At 42.5% G+C, this 22,423-nt stretch overlaps 1 protein-coding gene and 1 long non-coding RNA gene across 4 annotated transcripts in view; one reads left to right on the top strand and one right to left on the bottom strand.

The window, feature by feature from the left end:
- Nucleotides 1-9,629, bottom strand: part of LOC116510092 — an 86,150-nt gene extending 76,521 nt beyond the window's left edge. For both annotated transcript variants that reach the window (XR_004255614.1, XR_004255616.1), the window contains exon 1: nt 9,545-9,629. This is a non-coding gene — a long non-coding RNA (uncharacterized LOC116510092). The remainder of the gene's footprint in view (nt 1-9,544) is intronic.
- The window catches only part of COL18A1 (collagen type XVIII alpha 1 chain), a 194,795-nt gene that overhangs the window by 82,609 nt on the left and 89,763 nt on the right, over nt 1-22,423 (top strand). The window contains exon 1 of one of the 2 annotated variants that reach the window (XM_032219432.1): nt 8,250-9,001. The exons of the other annotated variant lie outside the window; for it this stretch is intronic. Coding sequence (XP_032075323.1) covers nt 8,350-9,001 — 652 coding nt within the window. The 5' untranslated portion in view covers nt 8,250-8,349. Of the gene's footprint in view, nt 1-8,249; nt 9,002-22,423 lie in introns of those variants that run through there. 2 annotated transcript variants of the gene reach the window in all.

The following is a 22,423-nucleotide window of genomic DNA, read 5'->3' on the forward strand; positions in this document are numbered from 1 at the left end:
CCTTAGTTCCTGATTGATGCTTGAATAAATTCCATTTTAAATGCTGTGATTTCCACTGAGGTACCTCTCAACAGTTAAATTGCTGAAGGTGGCCCATGAGAAAAAGTGGCTTTTGGTTGGACTCCAAAACTCCAGAGCTCTGTGTGAAATAATGAAGTCTTTATTTGTGTGGATTTGTTTGAACAGCAAAAAATCGGGGCTTTAAGCACTGAAGGACAAGAAAAATGACTGGCCTTGTATTCTAGGATAAGGGCCAGTTTAGATTTACAATGTACAGAGCAGACATACCCTGAAAAACAGATTTAAAATATGTTAGGCAAATGTTCAGGGAGAGAAGAAAATAGTTCACCGTTCTCTGATCAGCCCATTCACCGCCACCATGCTAAGTCTTCCAGAGCGATTCCATGTTTGTGAAAAAGAATTACAATTAGCTGGCTTAATACAGGGACTCCTCTTACACAATGGGTGTGTTATATAGATATAAAACAGAAGCTACTTTGTTTTAAAGTTCAGCTGAGACCATGTATGTGGAATTGCCATTTGCCTGGCAGCATGATGAGTGATTGAGCAATAAGCAGCAGTGTGGGGATAGCTGGATGGCCATGTTAATGTGCCGTCCACCATTTCTTCATAAGAAAAGAATGTTTATGCTGCTGATATAACATTTTATATCTCAATTGCTGGCAGTGTTTGGTTCAGAGACTAGGCTGGTGACCAGGACACCTCCTTAATGTTTTAATGTGGAATGGGTTAAGGAAAGCAACTGGTGGATTTTCCCAGCTTTGTTTCCCCTTCCAACAAGATGGAAAACAGCCGCTAAATGCATTCCCTAATATGGGGTAGGGCAGGGATGGGTATGTGTAGGTGGATGTTGGAATGGTGTGTTGGCTCATGTGCAGAATTGCCCCATTAACAGGTTGCGGGCAGGGAGGTGCTCCAGTGGGCTTTTACTGAACATGGATATAACTCAATCCACAAATAGCCCAGTTGACCGGTCACAGACTCCAAGGATGGGGTGCAGGAAGAAGCCATCAAGAATGAGTGAATTCCATCATGGACTGTATTACAAGACTCTCAGGCGTTTTGTTTTCATGTCCAATAGCGCCTGTAAGTAGCTCATGGACAAGCATGGACCTGCAGTTGAGTGGGCCTGATGATGCCACTTGCTCACCAAAATAAAAACAGTAAAATGTATTGCTGTAAAAAAAACTTTTGTTAGCAGAATCAGGAGAAAATCTGTGACATATTCAGTGGTGACAAAAGCAGCGACCCTCAACTGGAAGGTCCTAGTTTATAAGAAATCCATGTAACATCTGACAAGGCTTTGGAAGTCAAGGATTTGGTCTCTCTTGCATCCAGTTCAAAAAGGCCATGTAGAGAAGTTCTCCATGATCAGAGGGGAAGAAAACAGCCTTAGAGGCCAACGGCTGGGGAGATCTCGGTGCTTGACAGTGTCCTCAGCCTCAGTGGCGATGGAATATGCTATATGACAGTGATGGTTAACCTTTTTGGTGCTGAGTTCCCAAAGCGCATGTGCCCCAATCCCCAAAATGCAATGTAAGCACTCTGCCGCGCATGCACCCCCAAGCCCCATTTTGGCTTCCAGGTTGGTGCAGGAGGCTTTCCAGGCCCAAAACGGGTGCAGGGGGGCCTTGTGTGGTGCCCTCATGCCCTGTTTTGGCTTTCTGGTTGATGCGGGCAGCAGAAATGGAGGAGAAAGGCAAGGCCCTGCCCCCTGTGCATGTGCAGCAGAGACCCAAAGACCAGCTGGCCATCAGGAAGCACACTCATATGTGGTGGAGCGGGATGGGGCGATGGCTGACATGCCTACAGAGAGGGCTCTGTGTGCCATCTGTGGCACGTTTGCAAGAGGCTATTCACCATCATGGCTATTTGAGCTTTATGGCAGAAATTGTATTGAGACAAGAAACCTGCTTTAAAACTGGAACAGCTCAAGATCCTTCTAAGCTGCTTCAGCTGTGATTTGAGGATAGAAGAAAGACAATATCAGAGACAACATCAACAAACAAATGGTTTACAGGGCAAGTTTCATGCCAGGCTTCGGGAAATGTGATGCTAAATCACAGAGTCTGTCATCCTGCAGTAAATAAAAAATGCTCTCTGGGACCTTTCATTAATAATATTGTGCCTTCAAGTCAAATGTTATCTGCTGGATAAGTCCCTGAAGTTTTCTTGGTAACAATAGTGCTTGCTATTTCCATCTTTCTAAAGCTGAGATCAAGCCTTTAGAATTTATGTATTTTGAACTATATATCTTAGGGCTATAAGACTATGCCCCTGTTGACACTGGAGGCTATCCCTCTTTCAAACCATATGCAGGAACTGGAAGACGAATCCCTCTGCTCCAGGCTTAGCAACTTTATAGTAATTCAAGCTTCCCCACCACCAAGGGACAGGCAAGTTGTCCTAAAATTAATACAATACAATAGCAATAGCAGTTAGACTTATATACCGCTTCATAGGGCTTTCAGCCCTCTCTAAGCGGTTTACAGAGTCAGCATATCGCCCCCACAGTCTGGGTCCTCATTTCACCCACCTCGGAAGGATGGAAGGCTGAGTCAACCTTGAGCCGGTGAGATTAGAACCGCTGAACTGCAGATAACAGTCAGCTGAAGTGGCCTGCAGTACTGCACCCTAACCACTGCGCCACCTCGGCTCTGATTTAAATGATTAATTTAATTTAATTTAAAATTGGATTTAGATTGGATTTATTACATTTATATGCCGCCCTTTTCCCCGAAGGGGACTCAGGGCGGCTCACAATTCAGTCAGGGAAGGGGGTACAGACAGGGGGATAAAAAGACAAACATCAATACAAGATTTAAAAACACACAACAACCATACCATTCGAGAAGGGGGGGCAACAGCTCTTTAGCCCCAGGCCTGTCGGAACAGCCAGGTTTTAAGGGCTTTGCGGAAGGCCTGGAGGGTGGTGAGGGTTCAAATCTCCACGGGGAGCTCGTTCCAGAGGGTCGGAGCAGCCACAGAGAAGGCTCTCCTCCAGGTAGTCGCCAGTCGGCATTGGCCGGCGGATGGAATTCGGAGGAGGCCTAATCTGTGGGATCTGATCGGTCTATTGGAGGTAATTGGCAGCAGGCGGTCTCTCAAGTACCCAGGTCCAATACCATGAAGGGCTTTATAAGTGACGACTAGCGCCTTGAAGCGTATCCGAAGACCAATAGGCAGCCAGTGCAGCTTGCGGAGGATAGGTGTTACGTGGGTGTACCGAGGTGCACCCACAATCGCTCGCGCGGCTGCATTCTGGACAAGCTGAAGTCTCCGAATGCTCTTCAAGGGCTGCCACATGTAGAGCACGTTGTAGAGCACGTTAATCATTAAAAATGATTAATTTAAAGTTAATGGTTTTATTTACAATATATTTGGGATTGCATAAATTGATTAAAAGTAGTATTGTAGGAATGTACAGAAGTACTGTCTCTTGAATGTATGAGTCACATCTGTATTTGGGAGAACCAGATAAAAATGAATAGGCAAAATATTTAGCCTATTCAAAGAATAATAAAAATAAATTGAAAATTTAGGGTGGTAGTTTGAAATGTGGGGGTGGTTGATTGTCACCACAATATTCATGATGCTGGGTTACTATTGCACCCTTCTTAAAAGTGCCAAAAGTAGGCAAGAATTCTTGTACTTTTTTAAAAAGGGGGATTTCAGCAAGTATAGCTTGCCATTTAATATACATTTGCTGAAATCCCTTTTTTCACAATTGTTGATAAATCTCAGGAGCCCAATTCTGTTTTAAACTTGAACACAATTGTACTACATAAGTTTTCTCTTGTTCTTACCAAGTACTTGCAAAGCAGTGGAAAATCTGAGAAATGAGTAATGGGGTTGAGCTTGACTCATTTTAAGGTGAAGTATTATGTTTTGCTTTTGAACTTACTTGGTTCCTTGAAAATCTTTCATGTAGTAGTTGCCATAACATACAGTTCTTTTTCAGGCTCTCAAACAAGTATTAATAGATGAAATGCCCAGTTGAGTCACTTAAATGGGGTCTTAGGTTTGTTTTAAACTCCCCCACCCTTTCTGTAATGGAAAAATAAATTCTCTGTTCAGTTCACATTTGGTTTGCATGCTTACAAATTAGTTAAAATGGGAGGATTGGCTACAAAACAGTTCATCTTTGATTGTACAGCTGTCTTAACATTCACTGTATTTAATCCTCAGAAAAGTTTACATCATTGCCCATTCAAGCAAACTTTGAATATCCATATGTGATAGTTAAAAAAAATCCTGGCACTTGGCCAGGGCTTGGAATTGGAATCAGGGGCAAAGCCCAGTGATTTGGCGGAAGAAAGATTTGGAAGAATGGTTTCTGCATGTCTGATGAACACCTGTTGTTGGGACTATCCAAGGCATTGGACTCTAATTCCCAACCTGGTACATGGCACCCTAGGATTTTTAAGATATCACAGCCCAGTGTGGTCAGTCATTTGTCTATTATGGAAGAGCAATCCGTTCTTTCTTTGCATGATCCATGGGGCCTCTTGGAGGTCATTAGAATAGGTTTGTCTTTGGGTGCCATCAGCTCATCGGATCTTCTCATTTGTTCTCCTAGGTTGCAGAACGAGCTCTCTATAACAGTGATGGCTAACCTTTTTGGTACCAAGTACACAAAGCGTGCATGCACATGCGCAACCCCAAAATGCAATGCAAGCAACCCCCGCACATGCACCCTCCCCCCTCACCCATTTTTGGCTTCCAGATTAATGCAGGAGGCTTTCCAGGCCCAAAATGAGGTGCGGGGGCACATGCATGCACGCAAACCCCAAAAATGCAGTGCAAGCACCCCCGCACATGGGCCTGCTCACCTCACACATGCATGTCCATGTCCCCTGCATGTGCCCCACCCCCTGCGCTGGTCGGAGGGAGGCTTGTGCACATGCGTGGTGGATCTGGGCTGGGGTGACGGCTGGTGTGCCCATAGAGAGGGCTCTGCACACCACCTGTGACACGCGTGCCATCGGTTCACCATCATGGCTCTATAAAATAGCAATAGCAATAGCAGTTAGACTTATATACCGCTTCATAGGGCTTTTAGCCCTCTCTAAGCGGTTTACAGAGTCAGCATATTGCCCCCACAGTCTGGGTCCTCATTTCACCCACCTCGGAAGGATGGAAGGCTGAGTCAACCTTGAGCCGGTGAGATTAAAACTGCTGAACTGCAGATAACAGTCAGCTGAAGTGGCCTGCAGTACTGTACCCTAACCACTGCGCCACCTCGGCTCTTAAAATACCAGAGACTGGCCTCCTTTGGAGGTTCTTGAGTAGCCTTCAAAACTCATAAATTGAGCTTTTAATAATATTTTCAAATGTCTTTAATGCAAGTTCTATATTGATGTTAATGTTTTGCTTTAAAATTATTATTTTTTCAATCTTAATCTGTTGCTGGGAAACTATTTCCCTCCTCATATAGCAGACTTTTTAAGAATCCCTCAGTTTTTCTCCTGCGTGTGCATAAATAAGAATTGCTTTCTTTTATGCCTAAGATAACAGCTGCATACAATACTAGCCTTGTAGCATAGGCAGTGCTACAAGAAAAAAAGTGGTTTCTGCTAGACAAGAAGCTTTTTCACATATTAATACCCATTTGAATCAATGAAAGGAAGCTTTCCAGTGAAAACTGTAGGATGATGGTTATTCCGCAGGATGCCAACCATCTTTTCGGTCTATGGAGAACAGATGCCGACTTTGACAATAGTCCAGAGGGAATTGATGCAGCTTTCTTCAATTCCACACCCTTGAGCTTTGATGACTTTCTGCTCCCATGATCTTAGCCAGCAACAGCCACACTGGTTGAGGGTAATGGGAGCTAAATTCATATGGGAAGCCCTAAATTGGGGAAGATTACAGTATAGTGTACATCTGTGCACTGATAGGAATTATTAGAAGATACTGGTGGTCTCCCAGTCCATTACTAACTGTGGCTAATCCTGCTTAGCCAACCTTGCCTGTATTTAGAAGCTAAGTTCTGCCACCTGTTGAGACAAGTATTTCATAGTTCCAGCCCAGCTTGGGTTTGCATTCATGTGTTTGTGTGTGTCTTTTCCCCAGTGCTCTAGACTTTTTAAGGTATTGCCTGCTTTGCTGTGTTGAGAGGATTAGGTTGGAAATTTTAGATGAAATAAATTATATACCTCCACGCCCATCGTCTTGCCAGTTGAAAGGACACTAAACAAGATAAAAGCATTTTGCAGATGCTTAGCTGCTAAGCTGGGTGTCCCTTTTGCTGATCTAGGCATGCCCAGACCCTAGAATGGTTTGCTCAAATAGTGTACTATTTGTCATCTCAGTAACATTTGCACACAATAGCCCACCTTCCCTAGACAAATTGGAGCTTGCACAATACTGAACATGTTCAGCTATTTCATTCCCTGGGCAGTGAGACTTCCAGCCCATTCCTGCTTTCAAGTAGCTTTGTTCAAAGTTTTAGCACCAGAAATCCATCTGTTTCTTGTTCTGGTTCTACTTACATAGAAGTAAGTTCTTTGGACTCCAATAATCCCATGGAGGGAAGTGTAGAATTGAGAACTTAGAACTGAGAATAGTCTGAATAACTATGTACAGGACAGGGCAGTTAGTCTAACACGTGTAACACAATGCAATGCGCCATGTTCACCTGCATATACATGTGTGACACCCCTCCCTGCATGTACACACGACCCGTCCCACATGGGGGGAGGGAGTTTTCACTCTCCCCAGGCTTCAGGAAAGCCTCCAGAACCTGGGGAGGGTGAAAAATGGCCCCAACAGGCCAACCAGAAGTTTTTTTTCCCAAACTTCCAGTTGGTACGGGGAAGGCTGTTTTCGCCCTCCACAGGCTCCGGAGGCTTTCCTGAAGCCTGGGGAGGGTGAAAACGGCCTCACCCGGCTCTCCGAAGGCCTAAAATCAGCTGGCCAGTGCACATATGTGCGCTAGAGCTGATAGCTTCGGGCTGACAGATATGGCTCCGGGTGCCACAGGTTCACCATCACGATCATATAGGATGTTCATATTCACCACTCTCTGGGTACTTGTAAGGGCCAGTCTACTCCAGATACTACTAATAATTCACAATGGCAGAAGATCAGACCCCTGCTTATTTAGAAAACTAAGCATATTGCCTGAGTAGATTTCTGTTCAATCCTAGTCATTTCAATGGAGATTTAAACTTGTTTTGCATGCTCTAAACCACACTGGAAAGTTGAAAAGTATCTTGGCTTTTTCAAAATAAAACCTCTCCCAGCCTTTATGTAGAGATATTTAAAAAACACCTGTCCAGAGTCTGATTCTTTTGCGGCTCTTTTGAGTCTGGGTCAGTCTAATTTGATAGAATTAAAAAGAGAGAGAGAGCTTGTGATAGTAAGTGACACTGGAAAGTTGAAAAATGCTCCAGAAAAAGGGGCATGGCAAATGACTGTCATACTGTTATTAAATACATTGAAAGGTTCAGGAGGTGAACAACTATGGCAACTTTATGATCTATGGACTCCCAATCCCAGATTTCCTGAGGCAACAGCATGGCTGACCCAGGAATTCTGGGAATGGAAGTCCACAGGTTGTAAAGTTGTCATAGTTTCCCACCCCTGGCTTAGATTGCTATAATAGTCATCAGGAGTCAGGCTCAGCTCAGAACAAACTTTTTAAAAATGCACTGAAAATTAGTTGCTTTGGCTGGATCACATCCACGATCCTGAGCAGGATCTCTCTGGGTAGTACTCTATTGAGTAACAAATGTTTTCTTGAATGAGTCAGAACATATTTCATCCTCTGCAGGTTTTGGGGATGCTTCTATTCTCCCTTAGATGGGATTTCGCTGGAGATAAGCATCTGTGCTCCCAAGTTAATGGCTGGAGAAAGAAGATGTAAGCAGCTAGAAAAGTGGGGGGGGGGGGGGGGAAGAGAAGCTCTACCTTTTGTTTTCATATCAGTTCAGGGCAGGGAGGAGCTTAATGTGCCCAAATATTCTCTAAGGTTTGGGTGGAGGAGAGGAAGCGGCACGCTGCTGAAATTATGAAATTGCTAGCTTCCAGGCATGCTTTTCTAACTGCTTGGATATAGTAAATAAAATGGAAGGATTCAATTTAAGATCCGTTTGTATATTCCTTCTGTTAAAAGCCTTCCCAGGCTGTGTTTGAAAAGTGTTGGTTTAATAGGAAACAGGCTGGAGGGGAGGGCTTGGTTAGCCACACCTCCCATCCTTTTACTGTATATCTTGCCTGGCTGAGAGCAGCATGCTTCCTAACCCCACAACTCCAGAGGACAGATCAATGTGAATTCTCTCATTCACCACTCACTGCAGCGCACTTCCCCATAGCAACCTTTGAATGGCTCGAGTAATAGTCGGTGCTTGGCTTCTGCTGGTGCTCCTCTGCTGCTTAGCCAATGCCCAGGGCTGGAGGAATTGGTTTTGGAAAGGTTCAGAAGAAACCACGCTGTCTCCCACAAAAGCTGCCGAGGCTGAAGATGAGACAAGGCAGGACCTTTCCACACCTGCAGCTACCGCAAGCCCAAATGCCCCCTTTGAAAGTACTACTGATCCTGAGCCCAGGGGGAAAGCGGGGACCATATTTACCCTGAAGCAACCAGACTTTACTTCAACCGTGCCAGTCCCTGCAGCAGCATCTGCCTCTCAGGAAAAAGGCAGAGAAAGAAATATTACAGGAGTGGGAGTGGAGATCCTCAGCGTGGCTGAAGGCATTCAGAATTTGGTTCAGCTTTTGGATGAAAGGACAACCAACAGGACGGAGAGGACCGAGGTACTTGCCACAACTGGGACCAGCGCATCACCTGCCCCTGTTACAGAACCAGAGAGCATCCAGAACGTTACGGCTAACTTAACGGGTGACATACAGACATCCCTGAAAACGAAGAAGCCAGAGGGGGCAACGAAGCTTGCTCGTCTGTGGAGCAAAGACTTGGCTCTTCTGTGGAACAAGACACACGCCTTCCCGAAGAAACCTGGGAAGCCACGGCAAGGTAGTGCCTCTTTCTCATTTTCACCTGATGGTCATTTCAGGGGCACCCTGTTGGCTTTTCAAGAATCTCCAGAAGCAGGGCAAGAAGTTGCTTTCACTTCCCCATCAACAAGGGCAACCTGGGGCACTTTCTCAAAAAAACAAGGGATTTTAGCCACTGCAAAAGCTTTGAAATTGCAAGAGTCCCAGGCTAACAGCAGCACCAGCAGCAGCAGTGGCAGCAACAGCAGCTTGCATGCAGGAATGCCGTCCAAGGTGGTGGGTACTTTAGACAGCTGGGTGCTGCCTTATGTTACAAATCCCAGCCAGCCTGTCTCCAAAGGCAGCGGAGCACACCTCAGCTTTAAAAGCCACCCCTTCTTTAAACATTTTGGGATAGGAGTAGCTGGTGCAAAAACAAACCGTTCTAGAGATTCGGTTTCTAAGTCCAGTGCAGCTAACATTATGGATTTCCCCCCTGCCAATAACTCTGACTCTCTTGAGTTTCTACTAACCTACGCTGTGCAACGTAGCAATAGCAGTTCAGGGCTTCCTTCCTTCTTACCTGGATTGTCTCCATCGGCTGGCCGGTGCTTGCCCTTACCGACCAAGTTGTCGTATTGCAACCACCTGGGCACGAAGCATTTCCGAGTGCCGAATTATTTGCACCACAGCAGTGAGGAGGAAGTTTGGGCTGCTTTGCATGAGTGGGAGGGGCTTCTTAAATCTCGGTGTCACCGCTACTTGGAGTGGTTTCTCTGCTTGCTACTGGTACCTGGGTGCAATGCTTCTCTCCCGCTCACCCCACCACCCTGCCGGGGATTTTGTGAGGCCCTGAAAGATCTGTGTTGGACTCAGTGGAAAGAGGGGCACCTTCCAATATCCTGTGAATCTCTCCCAGAGGAGGATGGTCCATATTCATGTGTATTTGTAAATGTTTCAGCAGGTAATAAGTCAAGGCTAATCGTCTCTTTTCCATTCTTTCCCATTGCCAGGTAAGCTCATTTTGTAATAGATCCCAATATGAAAAAAAAGAGCCACTCCCTCTACATGGACACAGGCAAAAGGTCAGAAAAGAAGGAGAAAATAGAGATAGCCACCATTCCTCTCTTCTTGAGAAGAGAGTTAGTGCTGCTAACCAGAAGAGAGATGATGTACAGGCTTTATGGTGCCACAGCCAGCATTGTTTTAATGTGAACTTCTTACTATGTCAGGTTTTCCAAATTGGGGTCCTCTTCTGATGTATAAACGTTAGTTCCCCAAATTCCTGGCCAACATTGCCATTGCTGAGAACTCTGGGGTTTGGAAGTCCACAAGAGAGAGGGCATAAAGGTTGGGAAAGACTGCATTCTTCTGTAATAATGATGGATTGCCTGTTAACCAGGAGAAAATTACCACCAGTAGTAAAGGGGGCACCGGGCAAAGAAGGGGGCAGTATTTGGCAAGGCTAGGAAGAGCCATAATTTTCTTTGTCATGGTTAAGGCCAAAACTATTATCTACACCCTTGATTCTGCAGAGTAACGGCAAAGCAACACTAACTCACAGGAGAGACCACATGTTTCATTCATTGATTTTGTTTACCTCAGCAACTTTGAGATGTGTGAATTCGATAGCTGTGCTGGCTGAGGAATTCTGGGAACTGAAGTCCATACATCTCAGGTGCCAAGATTGAGAAATACTGTGTTGGCTTAATGCATGCTGTTGTTTTGTACACCTCAGACAGTTTTGCCTCCAAAGTATTCAAAGGTTCTAGATGTAATCTTGGGGCTTCAAGTGAGAAATGAACTTATACTGAAAAAGAGATAAGGGGGCAGCATGCTAAGAATTAGGGTTTGTGATACTTTGGATATGAACATAGAGGAAGAGCTTATGTCCCTCCTCTGATTTGATCAAAGTGAGTCAGGAAACAGTGGACTGCCATTGACAGGATTTTTCCTCCATTGCTTTGCACAGAGGCGCCTTCTTATCGTAAGAATATAGTCATGGAAGAACATATGTGATGATAAGCAGAAAGACTGTTCTTTTAAAATGCTTTGCAAGAAGCAATATGATAAGGCAATGTTATAGGGTTGGAAAGATAGTTGATTGTGTGTCTTCCTCTCTTGAGGAAGAAAAAAGCATGGATGCAGGAATTCTAACAGACAACCAGTGCAATGTAATTTTATTTTTTTAAAATAATAGTGTTATTAAAAATTACAATTGCAACAACAGTGCAATGCAATTTTTAGAATAACACATATGGAACAATTCTTTTATTTTTGTACTCATTTTCAGTTGTAGCATAATGCTTTTCTATTTATCTTTGTTAGAATCACTACTGAAACAGTATTCCAATCCAAACTGTAGTTTAGAATTTCAAAAAATGCTCCCTATTAAACAGGTAAATATTTCCTAAAACCCTTCTTTTCCTAGTCATCTGGCCCTGGGTGTTTCCACATTTCCTATATCTTGAAGTTTCTTTTCACCATGTGCAGAAGCTGTAAGTTTCAGAAAACAAGTTCGTACAAGACAAGAATATTTCTTGGTGTGCCTGTGATATCTCAGATTTCTGCTGGCAAAGACTATTCCACACTCTCTCATAGATTTAGAACTTGGGGGTCATCCAGAACATTTGCTTGGCAGTAGATTGAGCTCAGACAAAAAGAAATATTTCATGCAACATGTAATTTAGGATATAGAATCTCTGGTCACAGGATGTTACAATAGCTGCTGGTTGGCTTCAACAGTTTTTTCTTACTGATAAATCTATCCCTCCTAAACCTGTACAATGACAGCTATTCATCCTAATTATATACGGGGCATCCATGTTTAAAACCACTCTTTTGGAGGTAGAAAAGTTTGAGATAGGTTCCCCTTCCCCTGATATTGATAGATATATGTTTTTTTTGGCCCACTCATCAAAGGGAGTTTTGCAAGTTATTGAAACAATGGCAAGACCTGTTTATCAGAGATGAAAGATAGATGACTACACACACTATGATCAAACATTCTTCTTTGAAAAAGTGCTTTCAGTTCTCTGAAAAAGAGAAACTCTTGTCACTGATTAGCAAACTCTGGGGGCAAAAAAAGGGGTGGCTGTTACCATTGTGACTTGCTTGAGATTTCTCAAGAAAGTTTAATTGCCTGGACAATAAGATGAGAGTGATGCTTGTTACAGTCTTCACTCTTGTAGGTGTATGAAAAAAGATGGGTTGTTTGCCCCCCCCTTCAAGTTTAAAAATAATTTGAAGCAAAAATAATACACTTTCTAAACTAAGGAACTTTGAAGACTGAGTCTGTAGAAGAAATGAAGCACATTTCTACATGTGCATGTGTACATACTTGTCTAATTCAGGGACTTCCTAGTGATATAAACTTTAATAGAATTTAAGGGATCATTTTCCCGTTTAAGTACTAACTAAATCCAGAGTGGTTTAACCTCATCAAATTTGTTTGATCCTTTTCCTCCAGGTCATAGTGAAGCCAGATGACACGGCTCCTTAAACTTAGAACAGATAGAGGGTAGATTCCAATCAGGGGTGGGTTCCTGCCAGTTCTAACCTCTTCTATAGAAGAGGTTCCACAAATCTACCATGCCATTTAGAACCAGTTCCAACTCCCTCTCCCCGTCTGTTTGCACCATGCTTGCCCCGCCCACCGTTCATTGATTGGCTGGCTCACCAATCGCCCTGCCCGCCTTTAAGAGTCCTATCTAAATCTTAAAGTCTTAAAGCTGTCAAGTTTGAACATCCCTGGGGTTTTTTTTCCTAAAGGGTTAGAGGTGCAAGGATCTTGTAACTTGACAACTTTAAGACTTGCACACTTCAATGCCAGAGTTCCTGAGCCAACATGACTGGAGGAGGAATTCTGGGAGTTGAAGTCCACAAGTCTTAAAGCTGTCAAGTTTAAACACCCCTGGGTTTTTTTTCTAAAGGGTTAGGGGTGCAAGGATCTTGTAACTTGACAACTTTAAGACTTGCGTGCTTCAAATGCCAGAGTTTCTGAGCCAACATTTTGGTTGCTAAGCAAGAGCGTTGTTAAGTGAGTTTCACCACATTTTACAAGTTGGCCACGCCCACCCAGTCACATGGCTAGCAAGCTGCTCCCACATGGTCACATGGCTGGCAAGCCATTCCCATCTAGTCACATGGCCGGCAAGCCACTCTCACAAAGCAGGCCACACCTACAGAAGAGGTTCTAAAAATTTTGAAACCCACCACTGATTCCAATCCTACACTAACCTGTAATACAGTTTGTAACAGTGTATTATATGAATCTAGTCACTGTGGTTTGGAAACCATAGTTTGCACGTTAGTATGACATATGAATTAAGTTTCAAACTCAGAAAAGAGTCATTTTAAATTACCTCTATTTAAATGAATACATTTTAATTCAACAGTTGTGTGGTTGAGCAAGGTCGTTATCAAGAATAATGTTCTGTAACCCTTCTGAGTTACTCCAAATTCCTATAAAACCACACACACACACACACACACACACACACATTAGCCTTGTAATTAAATCAAGACCATAACCATTATTTACTTAAAATAAGCTGTTTTATCAAGAACTGCACACTGAAGGTTGGCTGATGATGAAGGATGTGTATGAACAACTATATTTTACTCTTGCCTGTCACAGTGATTTGTGTATTGCCCTCAGAGGAGGCAGCCAAACTGATAGGAAATCTGCCTTAGAGATAATTTCACTTCAAATTTCTCATTTTTATCTGTGGCCACGCTTCGCTTGAAAAGCCAAGGCCTTTGGGTAAGACCTTCATCTGCCATATTCTGATTGTATTGCTGATTAGATCATTGGAGATTTATTTGGGTGTTAATTTCATCTGTGGTGTCTCAGATTGGTCTGGCAAGAGCGCAGAGAGGAGCAACAAAGACAGTGAAAGGCTTGGAGGTGGAATCCTAGGAAATGCACTTAAAGGAACTTGGGATGTTTAGCTTAAAGAAGAGAAGGCTAAGGGGAGCATGAGAGCAGTCTTCCTGTGCATGGAGGAATGTCACAAAGAAGAGGAAAAAGATTTATTCTCCTGAGGGGGGAGAAAAGTATATGTAGGTGGAAGCACTTCAAGGAGAGATCCAAACTAGAACTCAGGAGGAATTGTCTGACTGTGACTGTTTCCCAAATCATTGGAGCAATCTGCCTCCAGTGGTAGTCTGTGCTCCATCACTGGAGGTTTTCAAGAAGAGCCTGGCAGCCATTTGTCCCGAAGACTATGGTGATTCATGAACTGGGCAGGAGTTGGACTGAAAAACACTCTAAGGTCCTTTCCAATTCTAGGTTTTTATGATTATAATCCCTATTACCATTTAATAGATCCCATCAAAACAGGACACAAACATATGCAAACTCTTCATCAAATAAGAAGTTACAAACTCCAGAGGACAGAGAAGAATCAGGAAAAAAATTGCAGTGTGGGTAAAGACATATATTATAAACTTAATGGACTTGCTAGAAATGGATGCTGTGTGTGTGAATTAGGCTACAGCTAGCAATTATGGAGTATGAGTTTGGTGTAGTTAAGGCATCAGGCTAGAAACCAGGAGATTGAATTCTTGTCCTGTCTTAGGCACAAAGCCACGTGGGGGACCTTGTGCCAGTCACTCCCTCTCAACCCTAGGAAGGAGGCGATGGCAAACCCTTTGTGAAGAAATTTGCTAAGAAAGCAAGCAGGGACTGGTCCAGGCAGTCACCAAAGATCAGATATGATTGAATAGAAGGTGCAAAAAAAGCAATTAGGAATGAAAAAATAATGGCTAACTGTCCTTTTTAATCAAAGTATCATGCAATCTTTTGAGACGATTCAAACATCACAGAGAACCTAGCTTGAATGTCTAGGCAATTGTTCACTCTACATGTCTGCAGGACACACCCATCAATAAAAGTCTGGGTATATTGGAAGTTTCTAATGCCTAATTTGTTGCTTTATTTTTGCATTATGAGTGCAAGAGATAATTTCCATCTCCTGCTTTATCTGCTCTTTCTTCTTGCTCTTCTTTCTATGCTTTCTATGATTGTTTCAAGTGTGTCTTTCAGGCCAGAGATTACTAGCAGTTACGCAGTTCTCTATATTTATCTGCCAAGTACAGGAAGACATTTGTGGCTCAATTTTTGGGGAGACCTTTTGTTTGTCCTCATAATTTTCCAGGGCTCTTTTTTCTTTTTCTTTAATTATAATATCACATTATTAACACTATTATATCATTTTCCTACATTGATATAAATAGATCATTTAAAATACAGTATTGTTGAAAAAAATACACTCTTTACAATGTTGTTTTCTTGTTAGATCATCCTTATTTTTTCCTAGATGGGAAAGATAAATCTATTTTAATCACAGGCATCTTGTCTATAAGAGCTATTGTTTTCCTGGCTGGGCTTTTTAAAAAAATGTTCTGATGGTAGTGAAACTTGTTTTAAGGGCTTGGGTCACTCTCTGTTGAGAAAAGCACCTCCTGGCAATGTTATTTATGCCCAAGAACCGTTTCCCTCAAGAGGTTATGAATGCACCACCTCCTTTTCAAGGTGCTTTTAAATGCCTTCCCTCCAGGTAAGAGAAGGGCGGTTCCTGGCATTATTAGTCCAGGCTAGGAAATATATTTACAGGAAAGGCAGAAGTCCAAATGCCAAAAGAACAATGTGGAACGGGGGGGGGGGGCATCTGAGCTTCCTTGGGTCTCATCTTCAGAAAAAGGGAGTTGAATTTTTCCACCTCTTCCTTTCCCTTGACAAATAGTGGAGTGGAGAGGCCCAGTCCCATATGCCGAGGCACCCCTCTGTTTCTCTCTGGCTTCTTCTACATAGCCTTTCAAAGCTTAGAGAGAAATGGCTGGAATATAGCAGTCCTGTTTTTCGTGGCGGAGAAGAGGCTCATACTCAGGATCACTGAAGCTCAGGATTTCATGATCTGGTCCCATGCATATGAGACATGCGTGCGGACTGCCATGAGATTTCTGAAGTTTCAGTCCCAAAACATCTGGAGGTTGCCAAGATGGAAATAGCTGTTCTGAGATCACAGCAGGCAAAACCTTGGTTGCCTCTTCTGGTTTAAAAGTGTCAGGAGTGGCCTCGGGGAATGCAATGCAGTTCTCTTTCCAGCTTTTAATAAATACAATATTTATTGTTCAGTTACAGTGATTTTTGCTTTCATGCATTAAAACTCCTATATTTTCTAGCACTGTATTAGCTTTTGGAAGGTTTTTTTTCCCCTTTAGGTACTGTGCAGAATAAATTAGATACTATGCAGAATAAAAGTTTGGGTAGAATTGAAAATCATTTCATTGACAGTTACTCCACTCTTTTTTGACTTGCTGCCTTGTGACAAAATATTTTCTTTTTGTTGATTCGTTTGTGGATCATTAACTTCCACAGGTTGTGGGCTAGGGTCAAAATGTGCTTTGTGGGTTTAGGTTCATTTTAGTTCATGGGACTGACATGTTTATGAAATGGGGCACAAATAGATTAAAAAAAAATTAATCATAGTGGAAAAATAAAAGAGCCATTGCACCTTATTCCTCAGCATCAGTAGCAGCTGCAACACATTGGGGTATGTTGCATGGGACAGAGAAATAGTGTCAATTGTGCTTAGAGGCTTAGAGGCTATGTCAGGAATAGACATCTTGGTCTCTTCTCCAGGTTTTAGACTACATCTCTTGAAAGTCCCTTCCAGCCTGCCCAATAGTCAGGAGTTCTGGGAACTGTAATACAAAATATTCCAAAGATTACCAAGTTATCTAAAAAGTATTAGCTGAATCAGCAGGCTTCAAGCTTTCCATACATTTGAATGGTTGTGGCACTGTTGGCATGATTCCTCTTAAGTCAAACTCAGCATTAATATGTCCAAACAACATAAAGACAGGGAATCAGGTTGAGATCATCTAAAACCTGTTTTTCTCTAATCCAAGTCTTGAATATCCTCTCCCTCCCTCCCTCCCTCCCTCCCTCCCTCCCTCCCTCCCTCCCTCCCTGTGTGTATGTGTGTGTGTGTGTATGTGTGTGTGTGTATGTGTGTGTGTGTGTGTAAGGTTCCATTTTTTAATTAACACATTTATAAAGCTCCCCATCTTGCATAAATAACTCTGGGCACCATACAAACAAAATAACAAAACCATAATCATAGTTTTTTTAAACCATAAACAATAAAACATAAATAAATATAAAAGAACCCCAAGATAGCAGTTATCTCAGTTTCCAAAGCCAAGGTAAATTCATAAGTAGTTCATAAAACCTAATATTATTACCTACTGTTCTTTAATTTTTCAATGTAACCACTTCTGTGTCTGAAATATTTGCCATTTTCCTGCACATTAGACAGTAGTTTGTTTGTTTGTTTCTATTTCTCTCTTTCTACCCCACTCCCTCTCTTTCTTCCTTCCTTCCTTCCTTCCTTCCTTCCTTCCTTCCTTCCTTCCTTCCTTCCTTCTCTTTTCTTGAGAAATAAATCCGCATCGACAAATGCTCCCTCTCCTTTAGTCACTTTTTGATTCCAGAAACAGGCCTCTTGCAAACTACTTTCTTTCCTCTTCACATAAAATGTTTCAAATTGTGTGGGGGTTTAATTGCTCTTCATCCCATAACTTTTTTTATTAGTTAGTAATTTATTATCTGAAACACATTAAGCTAGTTGTTGCCAGTTTCCAAGGTTTGAGTCATCTTTGTGTTGAAAAGCCTTGGGAGATGATGCCTTAGGAACTAAAGAGGAAGCATTCAGCTCATTTGTAGTGGCTAATAGGACATCTGTGAACCACAAGAGAAATTTTGTTCACTCTGAGCCACTGATAGTACACCAATACCCCATTTGACTTGTAGTATTACTTGCCAAAGCAACTTATTGGAACTATTATTAATTTGAAACATAATTCATGTGGAATGTGGCTCCTTTGTCTGCCTTTTCAGTATTGGCATCCTTATAGCTGCCTGGGACTGAGGGACCAGTTGGGCTGCAGGTACTACATATTTTGAACCAGTACATATAATATTGTCCCCAGTTTGGTGGAGCAGTTTTTCCTCCCCTTGTAATATTTGCATTTAGTCTCCATTAGATATATCTGCTCACCTGGTAGTTAACCCCCTGGACCTCTTCAGTTGTCAGTTAGACAATAGGAGCCAGATAGTAGGATTGTAGGAACTCACAGTAGGAGACTATGAGTGCTAATCCCGCTTGAGCATGAAAACCATCTGGATGACTTTGGGCTAGTCTCTCTATCTCTCTCAGTCCAACCTACATCACCAGGGTTATTGTTATGTGGAAAATAGAAGGAAGGAAGAATAGTAGCTATGTTCTCCACCTTGAGTTACTTATAAAAGTAGGATAAAAAGATCTAAAAAATAAAATAAATTAACACTGTGCTGCAACTGCAACCAAAAGAATTAAGCAGCAAAGCTCTTCCCTCTGCCTTTTGAGATATGAATCCACAGCCAACATTCTTCTCTTGAAAAGCTAGATTTGCACAGAATGTTTTACAAGACTCAGTTATACTGGAATTTAGATAGATACCAAATCCAGGTGTAATACAGGACTGCCGTGTCCAAGGATATCCATTCAATATAGTGTTCCCCACCCCCTAATGTACAAATAGATGCTTTTCTTCCTATCAGGAGTTTCCTTACTTTAATAGTTTAGAACATCTGGCATTTCCCCTCTTTTTCCTTCTTTTTGTGGCACCAATCAGGACAAAGCATTTGCATCATGCTTCAAACTTGCTGGCATTCATGCTTTGTAATTTTTACAGCTGTCTGGAGGATATAACATAATACACTATTGTAGTCAACAGTGCTATGAAAAAGCCTTGGTCAAGTCTGGACGTGAATCCAGTTTGTGCAATCTGTTTCACGAAGAGCAACGTGATTGTCTGATGAATCCAGTGTTCTTGTTCTCCTCTTTCTACCTCCTGCCATTGTAACTGCAGATACTTCAGGGGTCTTAACAAATGAAGCCATTCTATTCTGCACCATTTGTTCAGTGGCTAATTCTGTAAAAATAACAGCAATCCATACACCGTCTCGGTTGCCAAGGGCCTCATGAGAAAATGCCATGCCTTTCATGCAAATAAGATGGACCCTTGACAGAACCTGGCTGTCCTTATTGGAGATAGGATTGCCTTAACTGCAGAGGTGGCATTCAGCAGGTTCTGACCAGTTCTGGAGAACTGGTAGCAGAAACTTTGAGTAGTTTGGAGAATCAGTAAATGCCACCTCTGACTGGCCCCACCCTCATCTATTCTTTGCCGCCCGAGTCCCAGCTGATCCAGAAGAAATGGGGATTTTGCAGTAACCTTCCCCTGGAGTGGGGAGGGAATGGAGATTTTATAGTATCCTTACCCTGCCACGCCCACCAAGCCATGCCCATCAAGTCACGCCCACAGAACCAGTAGTAAAAATGTTTGAATCCCACCACTGCTTAACTGCAATAACTTTGCTTATGTCAACTATGTGCATATAATATAATTGTGTTATCCAATTGTTTATTGTTGCATTTTCCCATATTACATGCTGTATGTTAGCTTTGAAGTCAGTTTGGTTTAGAGGCTAAGGCATCAGATTAGAAACTAGGAGAGTGTGAGTTCTAGTTCCACTTTAGACATGAAACCAGATGGGGGACCTTGTGCCAGTCATTCTCTCTCATCCCTAGCAAGGAGGCAATGGCAAACCACTTCTGAAAAGCCTTGGAAAGAAAACTTCAGGGACTAGTCCAGGCAGTTGCTAGGAGTCAATAATGAGACAGACACCCTTCCCCTGCCCAAAAAATGTTAGCATTGGTCTTTAGTTTGGTTAATTTGAAATATTTCTTCTTGATATAAGAAGTTATTATTTGACGAGCCAAAGTGATGAAGAACTTAAGGACTGGCACTGCAGAGACTCAGGTTCAAGTCTGTCCTCAGCCACAGAAACTTTCTGGGTGACTTGGGTAGGTTGTCCTTTCTCAGCCAAAGGCCTGTATTTAGGTTTACAGAACCATGTGTTGCAGACTTGTGTAGGAAATTTTTTAAAAAGATGGATAATTGTGGTAGTTGCAGTGAGCAGAAATCTCTTGAACAGATTTATAGGAAGAACTTCCAATGTAATACATATTTACCCACATTAAGAATACAAAACACAAACTTACGGTACACAAGATATAGTTATTAAATTTCTGTAGTCTGGAGGGTGGAATGTTTTGGCTAGGAGTATATCTGAAAATTTGAAAGTATAAGGAGGTGTGTCCAGGTCAACCAGACAATAGAAATAGCACTTAGACTTATATACCGCTTCATAGTGCTTTACAGCGCTCTCAAGGGGTTTACAGAGTCAGCCTATTTTCCCCAACAATCTGGGTCCTCATTTTACCCACCTCGGAAGGATGGAAGGTGTGTCAACCTTGAGCCCGGTGAGATTCAAACTGCCAAATTGCAGGCAGCCTGCAGGCAGCAGAAGCAGCCTGCACTACTGCACTCTAACCACTGCACCACTATGGCTCATGCAAAGTTACCATAAGACAAACTGGTAAGGATAGTCCTCTACCACCTTCTTTAATCCCCCGGTCTTGCCATCTCACAGGCAGCACTACGTAGAACACTGAGTTGCAACTATCACCACCAATACCACTATGGAGTACAGTACTGCGGAATTTATTTTGGGCCCAGATCCACTCTTGTAAACAAGATGATAGTAAAGACTAAGAAGAAATTAAAAAAGGGGTGGAGGATGGCAATAAAATCTGAACTGGGCGACAAACTAAACATCTCTGAGAATCTGTACTAATGGATGACATGTTGCCTATATCTGCTAAAGGCAACAGCCTTGCAAATAAATTCCTTTTATGAAGCATATCTGCAAACTGTCCAGAATCCATGCAATTATATACACAGCTGTTTTGGGCTCACCAGGAAGTCAAGTTTCCTTCCATCCATTTATTCTGCTCAAGATGTAATTTAATGACAGGAAAAGAGAGGAAACTCATTATTCCATCAACAGCACATACCCCAAATCCTTCCATGTAGAGGAAGAATGGGGTTAAAGTTTGTTCTTCCCCACCATTCCTACTGAAGACCACTGCAGTTATTGGAGGGAAAGGGCAACTCAGTTCCACTGGGAGAATCAGTGAGCTGGGGTGAAAGCTTCCTCCTTACCCTCCAAATTGTTTATCAATATTGGTTCTTTGGATCTGCTGAAAACAATGTTAGAACAGCCATCCTTTTCCTACCAGCAGAGAAAAAGAATAGGTACATATAATCCTTCACTTACAACCATTTCTTTAATGATCAATGCAACAGCACTGAAAAAAATGACTTACGACTGGTCCTTGCACTTAATTTTGTCATAGCATCTCCACTGCCACCTGATCAAAATCCAAGCACTTGGCAATCAGCATGTATTACAAAGGTTGCAGCATCCTGGGGTCATGTGACTGCTATTTGCAGCCTTCCCAGCCAGCTTCCAACACGTAAAATCAATCAGGGCAAGTTAGATATGCCTAACAACAGCCTGATCCTCTTAACAATTGTGGCAAAAAGTATCATAAAATCAGGTGCAACTCACTTAACTGCCTTACTAAGGAATGGGAATTCTGATCCCAGTTGTGGTGATAGCAATAGCAATAGGACTTAGATTTATATACAACTTCACAGTGCTTTACAGCCCTCTCTAGATGGTTTACAGAGCCAGCCTCTTGCCCCCAACAATCTTGGTCCTCATTTTACCGACCTCAGAAGGATGAAAGGATGAGTCAGTCTTTTAGCCAGTCAGGATTGACCTCCTGGAGTGAGCAGTCGTTAGCTGCAATCCTGCATTTTAATCACTGTGTCACCATGTCTCTATGATACATCTGTATCCTGAAGTCTTCAAAGCCAAGGGGCAGTACCCAAGTGTTACAAGTGGGCCATGGATTTCCCACTTGTACATAAATGGAATCTGATTCTAGAGACATTGCACTGAACTGGAGACATCCCGAGTAAAAGCTCTGTTGGTTACTTGGCTTCCCTCAGCAAGGATTTTCTCATCATGCTCGATTGCCCTGGAATTAGTAGGGCTTCACAAAGCCTTGAGAAATCATCCAAGCATGGATTGGGTTCCTAAGGCTGGAACAGAATAAGGAAGAGCGAGTTATTTTGCTCTTGCGACTCTTGGACTCTCAAAGCTATTTAAAGAGTCTTAATTCCTAACTTCCTGGAAATTTTTATTAATTTTCAATCTAGGCCTCAAAGCTGTGGAATAGAGCTAGCAGGAACCACCTGAACGATTGTATTTCTTTCATAAACTGTAATTAGAAATTAAATTGCATATCTTCATATACCTCTCCATGTGTGGGAATAGTAAAAAGCCTGGATACTTGTAAGATGGAGTTAGGCAACCTTGGGCCCTCCAGATGATTTGGACTATGCCCTTCGATCAGCTCTGAGCAATGATGAAGGATTACTGTATGGAACTGACTCAGAACTGTACAACTCACAAATTACTGGGACAACATAAAGG

Source organism: Thamnophis elegans, chromosome 1, assembly GCF_009769535.1.
Source record: "Thamnophis elegans isolate rThaEle1 chromosome 1, rThaEle1.pri, whole genome shotgun sequence".
Lineage (NCBI taxonomy): Eukaryota > Metazoa > Chordata > Lepidosauria > Squamata > Colubridae > Thamnophis > Thamnophis elegans.